At 30.9% G+C, this 11,274-nt stretch overlaps 1 protein-coding gene across 1 annotated transcript; it reads left to right on the top strand.

The window, feature by feature from the left end:
* The first annotated feature begins 302 nt into the window (after positions 1 to 302).
* On the top strand, positions 303 to 4,294 carry LOC115978700 (cytochrome P450 CYP749A22-like). Its single transcript, XM_031100548.1, has 5 exons — positions 303 to 739; positions 830 to 1,053; positions 2,387 to 2,619; positions 2,702 to 3,083; positions 3,553 to 4,294. Exons 1-5 carry the CDS (start codon positions 457 to 459, stop codon positions 3,979 to 3,981), a joined length of 1,551 nt encoding a protein of 516 aa, XP_030956408.1. The 5' UTR covers positions 303 to 456; the 3' UTR covers positions 3,982 to 4,294.
* The last annotated feature ends 6,980 nt before the right edge of the window (positions 4,295 to 11,274 follow it).

Below are 11,274 nucleotides of genomic sequence, written 5' to 3'. Positions count from 1 at the left end.
TTTACTTTTCTCCTCTACCAGGCTACCACTTCGTCCACTCCATATTCCAGAACATACCAATGTACCATATTTCCTCCCCCCTCCCTCCGCCCCTGTTTAGCACACTTCAGTGATCAGTATGTTTGGTAGCATACTTCAGTTATCAGTGTGTTTGGTAGCACAGTTATCAGTTTCTTTGGTAGCATACTTCAGTTATCAGTGTGTTTGGTAGCACACTTAGTTATCAGTGTATTTGGTAGCACACGTCAGTTAGCACACTGCAGTTATCAGGGTCTTTGGTAGCACACTTCAGTTAGTTCAGTCTCTCATCTGCAACTATAAAACATCAGGATCATTTCTCACTCTCTCATCTCTATCTCACCATTCCATCACACAGACTTTGAAACCTACCTTGAGGAAAATCATATATACTGATTCTGAAGTGAAGTTCCAAAAAGTTTCGTGGAAAAAGAAAAAATGGGTGCTGTTAGAATCTTTGCAATCTTTTTTTCAAGCTCTCTCTGCCTCTACATTGTCTTGGCTCTAATCCGGGTCGTTCACAAACTATGGTGGACTCCTATTCGCATACAACATCAAATGCGTTCACAGGGAATCACAGGACTTCCTTACAGATTCGTCGGTGGAAGCACCAAAGAAATTTTGAACATGAAAAAAGAAGCCTTGAGTAGGCCAATGGGTTTATCACATGATTTATTGTCCAGAGTTCAGCCTCATGTTCATTCATGGGTCAACAAATATGGTAACAAAAAAAAAAAAAACTCCAACTATGTACGTTTTACTAAATTTGATCATTTTTCATTTTCTTACATTCCCCCTCTCTCCGGTGCAGGGAAGAATTTTCTTCAATGGTATGGCACTCAACCTCAACTGGTCATTACAGAACCAGAGCTTATCAAAGAGATACTGAACAATAAAGACAAAGCTTATCCGAAGGAAGCGGCTGTAGGCTATATGAAGAAGCTCTTCGGAGATGGGCTTTCGGCATCTGAAGGTGAAAAATGGGCAAAGATGAAGAAATTGGCCAATCATGCCTTCCATGCCGAGAGCCTGAAAGTAATTTTTTACTACCCCTCCTTTGTTTTTGTTTCTACTTTTACTAAACTTACCCTCTATGCCTTATTTTAGTCGTACTTAATCGGAAGCATTTAGATTCTGTGTTTATGAATTATTGATTCTAGATATTTGAAGTTTGATTATATGTGGGGGGAATATATTAAGCATCCCACAATATCTATCAAAAAGATAATATCTCATTTTAATTTATTTTAAATGTTATCTTTTTAAAGAAGAAATTAGATACTTGGCATTTTGGTTTTTTTTTTTTTGGAAAAAGTTTTGCAAACATTTATATGTGTATACATATGAGTATTTATTTACTTATAATGTAACATGTGAATATTAACGTTAAAGAATATTTACAATCAAAGCATGTAAGATATATACATAAATAACATGTGAGGAAACATGCAATTAGAGAAATAGTATGTAATATCATGTGAGTATTTATTAATTAGATAGATAGCATGTGAATACTAACTACTATACACAAATAAATTATAACACAAAAATAAAAAGAGTGAGTTGAAAAAGTAGCACCTTATTGTCATCCACAATTTTCTCATTTTTACCATGCAAAAAAAAAATGACAATAAAAATGTGTTAGTGCCAAACCAAAGTAGTAAAATTTTAAATAGGCTTTTTTCATGCGTGGCAAAACAACCTTAATTGTAGGATTCAACTTTCTCTCAATTTTTGCTTTTATATATAGTAAACAATATGATATATGATATGATATGATATCATTTGCAAAAAGCATACACCACATGCCTTCCTCTTGGATCGATTTGGTAAGTTCATCCATCACTACTGCAAAGAGATATGGATTTAATGTTGATCCTTGATGCAAACCTATAAGAATAGGAAACTTGTGATTCCTCCAATTGTTATCGCACTAATTATATCTCCATCATAAATATCCTTAATCAACTTAATATACTTCATAGGAATTAATTACTTTCCAAAACCCACTTGATAGCCTCTCTAGGGACCCTACCATATAGTTTCTCTTTACGAGCCTCTTTATATTTTACCATTAGATGTCTAAGTAAGAAAATAGCTTAAATGGTAGATCGTCTTAGCATGAAATCAAATTGATTCTCCTATATTGTTGTTTCATGCCTTAACCTACGTTCAATCACTCTTTCCCAAAGTTTCATAGTGTAACTCATAAGTTTAATTCCATGCTAATTTGTACAGTTTTGATGATCCTCTTGTTCTTATAAATAGATATTGTTTTTAATTGTAACTAAACTCAATAACAAACTAGCTTATTAAATTATTAATAACTTAGTTTGAATTGTTAGAAGAGGTTCACTTTTGAATGCAGAATATGACTCCAGCAATGATCACAAGTGCGGAGGAAATGCTAGAACGGTGGAAACATCATGAAGGCAAAGAGATCGAGGTATTCGAAGAAATTAGACTATATACATCAGAAGTGATTTCCAAGACTGCTTTTGGGAGTAGTTACGTAGAAGGGAAGAAGATTTTTCAGATGTTGATGAAATTGGCCTCGTTAACAGCCATCAATGGTTACAAACTCAGGTTTCCCGGCATCAGGTAAAGTCCTAGTAAACTAGGGTTTCCTAGCATCAGATAAAGTCCTTTTAGCTAAACATTAAGCATTTGTCTATTTTTACAGTAAAATTTATAAAACAAATGATGAAATTGAATCGGAGGAGCTTGAAAAAGATATACACGACTCTATATTAGAGATAATTAAGAAAAGAGAAATGAAGGTAATGACTAGAGAGTTCGGCAGCAGTACCGGGGGTGATTTTCTTGAATTACTTTTAAAGGCTCATCATGATGCCAATGTTGACCGAAGGATTTCAGTACAAGATATAGTGGATGAGTGCAAGACATTTTACATTGCTGGACAAGAAACCACTACTACTTTACTTACATGGACTGTATTTCTTCTCGCAATCCACCCTGATTGGCAAGAGAAAGCAAGAAAGGAGGTGCTCGATTTTTTTGGCCAAAAAAATCCAACTCCAGATGGCATCACAAAACTCAAGACCGTAAGATTTTCTAAAAATCATATCAATTACTTGTTCTATATCACTTTAACACCTTGAACACACTCAGTTTTTATATAGAACACTCACTCAATTAAACACTTGCATACACACCCCAGTCCCTGGAAACTTATACACTCACTATTATCACTCATGCACTTGCTTCACACACAGGCACCATCTCCCCCTTTTAATACTTGCTTCAAGTCGGTAAAGCCAGCGATTTCGAAGCTTCTGAATTCCTCTTTTATTGTCAGTAAATTTTTTCTTATCCAAACTTCCATAAGAATCAGTGGTGGTGATTTTTTACTCAGAACAGCCTGTAGAAGAATATAGAAATCTAGATGGTGTTTTTACCAAGTGTGGGCAATGATGGGAGAGAAAAATTTCTAGAGAGACAGAGAGGCACTAATAAGATTTTTAACATTGCAAATATTAAATTCTAATTTTTTCGATATTCTTTCATATGCAGATGAGCATGATCATCAATGAGACTTTGAGGTTATATACTCCTACACTTTCAGTACTAAGAATAGTTGAAAGGGAAGCTAGACTGGGGAAGCTCATTCTTCCAGCTAATCTATCATTGTACATCCCACCTCTTGCACTTCATCATGACCCTCAAATATGGGGAGAGGACGTGCATCTTTTCAAACCAGAGAGATTTTCAGAAGGTGTTGCCAAGGCTACTAACAACAACATAGCTGCTTTTTTTCCCTTTGGAATGGGACCTCGGACTTGTGTGGGTATGAACTTTGCCACCAATGAAGCAAAGATTGCTCTTTCAATGATTCTACAACGCTATGCCTTCACCATATCCCCAACCTATGTCCACTCACCAGTTCAACATTTTACCCTTCGTCCACAACATGGAATTCAAGTGCTGCTACACCCATTGTGAGGACCGGCCAGAATTAGCAATAAAATGTGCACTTGGTGCACGGCACATCTTGGGATTTGTAGCCTTTTTCTTTCTGTTGTTAGCTTAGGATTTGATAGCTTGGAAGAAAAAAGAAAAAAAAATGAAGTCACGGTTGGGATGTGTGTTAAACATGTGTGCTAGTTGCAGAGCCACGTATGATGAATAAATTGTTCTTTCAATTTTGTGACCACACTCAGCTCCAGCCCCATGACTCTTCTACTCTAGATATCGTTGCACAAACTCCCTGCTCGTGGCTCCAAGAACCTCTTGAAAATTTGATCTCTATAATAAACCTTGGGATGGCTTTATGGCTTCAACCATGATCTATACTATGGCTGCAACAACGCTGTAACCGTATTGATTTTTCTCTATTTTCTTTTGAAACCATGGGTGGAGGCTATATGATTCTCTCTAAATAACTCAAGTTATTAGCGTTTACAATCTCACTAAAACTTGTTTACCGGGCCTTTATGTAGGCTCCCTAATTAAGATTACAAAAGCCCACTTGTATAGCAAACATAATAAAATCACGTTAAATCAACAATTGAATCTACAATTCTCGATTGATTGGGGATGTACCAATATTCTAGAAACATCATTTTCTTCAACATCTTAGGTCTTTATCTCGAACTCACAAATACACATCAAAGACTCAACCTGTTCGTATTTTCACTTTAATTAATAATAGACTTCCACATGTCAAGCATGTAATTTTTAGAAACCAAAAAAAAAAAAGTAAAATGTATCTATATATCTCTAAATGTGACTATTTTTAATAACACCCCATATGTTTTACTATAGTTTAAATTAGAACTATGTGACTTAGGATTGCTTTAATCCCACAACTTTAGTCCATTTCTTTTGGAATATTTTCATTGGAATTCACTGCTTATAAAATAATATGTGATAGAAACTGGAGCAGAGGAAGATACTATAGAAAGAGAGTTGCTATTGGTGTTCTCAACACTACAATCATCTGACAAATCTTATGAAAGTTTTGCACACATTATTCAACACTCCAACTAGATGGCCAAGAGTCTTGTCCTCTACTAGCACTTCTTAATATTTTTAATAGAAACATCCAATGTTCAAATATTCTCTCCCTAATGATCAAATTATCAAAAGAAAAGAAAAAGACTAAAGTAGGTTTGCAATGCGGTTCCAAGAGGTGTAACTAAGTAGCCCATGCCCTTTCCTTGGATTCTATATATGTAGACTCTACAAGGATATGGTTAGAGGAAATTCCTTCTTGCATCACCACACATATACTTATAGATGTAAAACACTATTTCTGAACAAGATAAAATATGTTGTTTGAAATCAAATAAAGAAGAATGGTAAATTGCTTGATACTATCCAACATCACAATCCATAAAATTGATAGAATAAATTTATATAAATATATATATATATATATATATAATCTAATATAATTCAAACTCCCACATGACATCAATTTAATTTAGGTCCAAAATGCGGCAATCAACTTAACTTTAAGATTGAAAAATACAACAGTATAAAATTAGGTAAACAATATCCTTGAATAATTTTATTTTACAATTAAAAACATACACTTAAACACTTTCATATATCAAGTTTAGCTATTGCATCAACTTTGAAGCTACTTCAATCGAATCTGAAACCATAGCACAGAAAAAAAGTGAAACAAAACTCATTAAATGAAGTAGATAAAGAAGAATATGCTTCTATTTAAAAAAGTAGGTGCTCAAGTCTATAAGAATTATGCATAATGCATAAGAGAAGAATATATATATATATATATATATATATATATAACCTTATTATGTTTGTGGTACCAGTAAGCTTGCCATTGAATAGCCACAGTAAGAAAATAATTATTTATATTAAGAAGTTTTCAACTAAAGTGATATGGGCTAAAATGGGTATTTACCCATAATTTTAAAACTATGTAACAAAATACTCATTTTTTCAAAGTGTTTAGCAAAATGCCCCTATTTTGGAACTTGATTTTAATAAAATCAAGTTCTGCGTAAAACGTGATATCCTTAAAATCGAGTTCTATGTGTTTTTTTAAGTCGAACTCAACATTCACAATGTTAAATTCCACTTAAATTTTCAAATAAATAAATAAATAAGTGGCAAAATATGCATAGAACTCAACATTGCTAATGTTAAGTTCCACCTGTAACCTGATTTTATTAAAATCAAGTTCAAAAAACAGGGGCATTTTGCTACATAGTTTTAAAATTAGGGATAAATACCCATTTTGGCCAAGTGATACTAGGGATACCTTAACTTTTACTACACAATTCTTATAAATTGATGTGTCACCAATTACAAAAAATTAATTCAAACATTTAGTTATTAAGTTGTTGAAGTAGCACCAATCATAAAAAGGTAATTCAAATGTTTATTTATTAAATTGTTAAAGTAGCACAATTTGCATTCATTCTCACGTCAAGTTGTAAGCTTTTCATAGCAAAATTGAGTTTCAAGTCATAATATAAACAAGCCATACTCAGTGCACTCAGTGGCATAGTTACTTGAAGACTGAGGGGGGCTTGGGCCCCCTCAAAATTTTTTAAAAAGAAATTAAAATTTTTTGTGGAAATATCCTAAATAATTTGAAAATTTTTAAATAACCTTATTATTTTGGCCCCCTACCTGATAATATACATATATATTTAAGAAAGTCTAAAAATAAACATAATTTTCATTTAAATAAAGTACAATCTATAAATACATATGTCAAAAAATTACAATAATTAAACATTCAGCATCTTTAAAATGAACACATAGACATTTTAACAATTACTTCAACCAAAAAAAAGGAAAAAATTATAATTTTCATTCCCAATACATCTAGGGCGTACTTGTACAGTAGAAAAATTGAAAAGTCAAAAACTTTGATTATGTGCTGCACCACCATCTGTGCGCATGTTTGCCTTACTATTTTTTTTGTACACAAGTCACATGTGAAAGATTAAAGCTTTTGTTTGTGCCATGGGCCCATCATCCTCATCCCCAGGTCACCTAACTGTGTAGCAGTGCTCTATCTATGCCCTATAACTAACCGACTCTATCTATATCCTGATACCTATTGTTTTTAACTCTTTCCAAGTACTATTTGCTTTGTTTTGATTTTTTTTAATTTACTTTTCATTACTTTCTGTTTTATATTCCTTATAATATATTAAATCGTTTTGCCAATCTTGTCTCATGATTGTTTAATTTTAATGGAGACATTTTTGTTTATAGCCCCTATTGAGTTATGAAGTATTGTACGTTACTATTTTACATTTCATATATACACACACAAAAATTTATATATGGCCCTCCTAAAGATAAATTCCTGGTTCCGCCACTAGGTATGCTTCTATAAGAGTTAGATTATTTTCCTTTCCACTAGACCATATAGGACTCTCATAAATAAATAAATATATATATATATATATATATATTTGAAGTGTTGTTTTTAAAATATGTGATTTAATATATATATTTGAAGTGTTGTTTTTAAAATATGTGATTTAATGTCAAACACACTGATTTTATATATAAATTGGCGAAAATTAAAAGGATGCTTTTTAGGTATGGGTCAGTGTTTGAGGTAGGTTTTACTGATTGTGTGTTCTTTTTTCTTTTATTCTTTTTTTCTAGATTTCGTTTGTTATGATAAAATTTGTTTTTGCATTTGCTTACACTATTTTTCATTAGCTCGCACCAACAGTTGGACATCACCGACAAGTCTCTTTCATCTTCTCTCCTTCCCTCTTTGTTTTTCATGCTCTGAAGGTACAATCCCAAACCCAACTCACATCATATCCATGTCTTTGAATATTTACTTTTGTAATCATTGCTTAGGTTTTTTTTTTTTTTTAATAACTATTAGAAGTGCTGTTTTTAAAATATGTGATTTAATGTTAAACCCACTGATTTTATATATGCATTGGTGAAAATTAAAAAAGGAGACTTTTTAGGTATGAGTCTGTGTTTGAGGTAGGTTTTATTGATTGTGTTCTTTTTTTCTTTTTCATTTTTTCCTTCTAGATTTCCTTTTATATGATAAAATTTGTTTTTCTGCTTACACAATTTTTCACCATTCATGTCTTTGAAGTTTGGAAACTTCATTAGTTTCATTAGATTTTTTTTATTACCTTTAGGTAGACAATTTTATAATTTTATATTGAAAAGGAATTTTTTAACAATTTGACTATGGAGATTATAAGAGATGAAGTTTATTTTGTTAAGGTCAACTTTGTGCATTACTTTAAATTAGACAATTGGTATAACTTGACTAAAGTTACACATTTTCTAGATTATAGATTCCAATTAAATCTAACCATCAACACAACAATACTTTGCACATTATATATGGAGTATTATTTATATAATAAAAGCGTCCGAATTTTGTAAAGATGGGATGTAAAACCCATATTTTACAATATCCAATAAGTGATTGCCACATCAGCATTTTACTTAAAATTCAATATAACCTACCACACCTAATAACATTTTAATAAACTTGCAATTTGATTGGATTTATATAAGAGTATTAGAATTGATTGAGTGTAGTTGTGCTTACTCTTAAATATGTGATAAGATAATATAACATATTGGGATTGGAGGGGTAAGATATGGGTTTTATACCACATCCTTACTGAATTTAATCTTATAATAAAATGAGTTAAAAGCCATGACTATTTCTCCAAAAAAATTAAAAACTTCCCTCTAAGACAAATGATTAAATTCTCATTAATTAGGATAACTTGCTTTAGGTAAAATTCTATTAGATAAGTTTTAAGGAATTTATAATTCTACTCCAATCATGGTTCAACTTGTGTCAAACTTTATAAGCAAAATTTAAAATTCTACTCCAACTAAAATTATATTTCAACCAATTTTAAGATTTTTAAAATAAAATTTAAAATTTATGTTAAGTATTTTTTTTATCTATCATGAAAAATTTAATTATTTTGCTCATCTATCATTATTTTGTATTTTAATATAATAAAATTCAAACATTACATACCTTCCTTGCCCCAAGTAGCTCAATATATAATTTTTCGCATTTCAATAATTTAATATCCCATATTGGTTGTGTGTGTAAGTGTCCGCTGCTTATAATTACAGTCTACAACTACAAAGATTAAGCCCTTTTGTAGTTATACTCTAGTTATATACTGTATTATAAACCCTATTTAAAATACTAATATTACTATTTTCATGTGCGTTCTAATAAGTATTACTGTGTACAAAAAAAAAATTAATATAAATAAAACTCTATTAAAGGTTCAAGTGACTCACAAAAGTTTTGATGTTATTTTTAAAATATTTTTTTATATAGAATTTATAATTAATACATGCATCGCAATTAGCAAATGCATGCATATTACTGGTAATTAATATTAAAAAAAAAATTAGCATTTGGCATGTCAACCTATTTTAATTAAATTCACCGCTGCTCTCTCATTAAAATCATCTTCCACACTTACTCCAAAAAAATACTATATATATGATCTTCCACTCTTTGGTCACTTTTATTCTAGTTCAGTGAGGATTAATAACACTATTAACGGCAATGGCTACCAATTAACTTAACTGATAATTTTTTTTTTTTTTTTTGTTATTGAATAAGATAAACCAATTGATATTTTGGTCTGATGATAAAAAATAATCATTATAAAGTAGACACTATAGGTTAAATTTCTACCATATCTATTTTAAAAAATTGTCCTCTAGTTCTAGTGAGTACCATGGAGTCAAGAACTATCATAATGCAATTTAGATCCATCAAGCAAAACACCCAGAGGCAAAGATTGAGGTCCAGGGGCGGAGCCAAAAAGGGGGGAGAGGGGGCAATTGTCCCCCCTGACTCCTCTAAAAAATGCCTTGATACTTGCTATGTGATGTGTATTGAAGTAGTTTGCCCCCCCTACGTAAGTGGAAAAAATAGAAAAAACACTCCCACTATTATGAAACAGCCCTAACACTGGAAAAAAAAAAAAAAAAAAACAAGCTTCTCAATTCCCTCACACAATCACACTTTCACCTATTTTAATATTCTTAAATAGTATTTATTTCCAGTAGTTTTGATCTTGTCCCATCTATTGTACTATTTGCAGTACTTTTCTTCCCTATTCTAATTTTTCTTTTATTTCCTTATTATAATTATAATGCTATAAACATAATTTTTTTCACAATAAATTTTATAGTTGTGAAAATGGTTAACTGTGTGAAGGGTGAACAACTTACATTGATGAACCCACCACTTTATTTCCTTCACAACTTACAATTCTCTATTTTAACAATTGTAAAATTTATTGTGAAAAAATTTGTGTTTGTATGACAATTCAATTTGTAGGTTCCATAGTTAACTTTTGTAGATTGATTTTTTTTTTTAATTTATTTTAAGCAATCAAATTATATCTAAATTTTATATATTTAAATTAATTTCTTACTTTGATTATTAGGAACTACTAGTCGCTAACCCATGCAATGTACGGGAAAACTATTAGAAAATAATAAAGCATGCATATATTAAAAGACAATTTAAGTTCATGTGTGCTTGCAAGGGATACATACCTAAATAGTTATTGCAATAGAAATAAAAGTCTTATCTTTGAGATAAAGAACTGATATAAACAAACTAACCTTACATAAAACAAATTAAAAAAAAAAAAAAAAAACATAAAACTGATGTCACGGAAAATTCAGCCACATAGTAGTAATATATAAATCTCTTAAAACCTAAACCTAAACATAAGGACTAAATATATAAACAAACTAACCTTACAAAAGCTGAACTTTATAGTAGTAAAGGTTTCGGTTTTATATATATATATATATATATGATTAATTATTTTTGTTTCTTTGTTTTAATAATATGAAATATATACTTGTAGTTACAATTGTCTATTTATTTTGTTATTATTATCGATTAATATTTTTAGATTAATTTTGTTTTTAGTATTGTTTTTCAATCTTGCCCCCCTAAATTGAAATTCTGGCTCTGCCACTGATTGAGGATTAGCAATTTAGCATATTTTGTCAGATCTAGAAACAATATAACCATTGTATATGTTTTCTTTAATTGATTTGTGGTTTTTGAAGTCAGTTGTTATGGCTTTTTTTCTTTGGGGGTCAATGTATCAATCTATTATGGAAGATGATTTGTAGTCCATTGTTATGGTTTAATAATGAACTCAGTTTTTAGCCACAGAAGTACAGAACCATAAACTTTTTTAAAAAGATGATGGGTACTGGTGGGGGGCTAATATCATGAACTCA

This window comes from Quercus lobata, chromosome 3 (genome assembly GCF_001633185.2).
Source record: "Quercus lobata isolate SW786 chromosome 3, ValleyOak3.0 Primary Assembly, whole genome shotgun sequence".
Lineage (NCBI taxonomy): Eukaryota > Viridiplantae > Streptophyta > Magnoliopsida > Fagales > Fagaceae > Quercus > Quercus lobata.
This window is presented reverse-complemented; position numbering and strand designations above follow the sequence as displayed.

Coding starts and splice junctions, on each gene's coding strand:
- LOC115978700 (XM_031100548.1), top strand. CDS start 457: ATGGGTGCTGTTAGAATCTTTGCAATCTTTTTTTCAAGCTCTCTCTGC. Junction 1,054..2,386: donor TCCATGCCGAGAGCCTGAAA/GTAATTTTTTAC, acceptor TTTTGAATGCAG/AATATGACTCCAGCAATGAT. Junction 2,620..2,701: donor CTCAGGTTTCCCGGCATCAG/GTAAAGTCCTAG, acceptor CTATTTTTACAG/TAAAATTTATAAAACAAATG.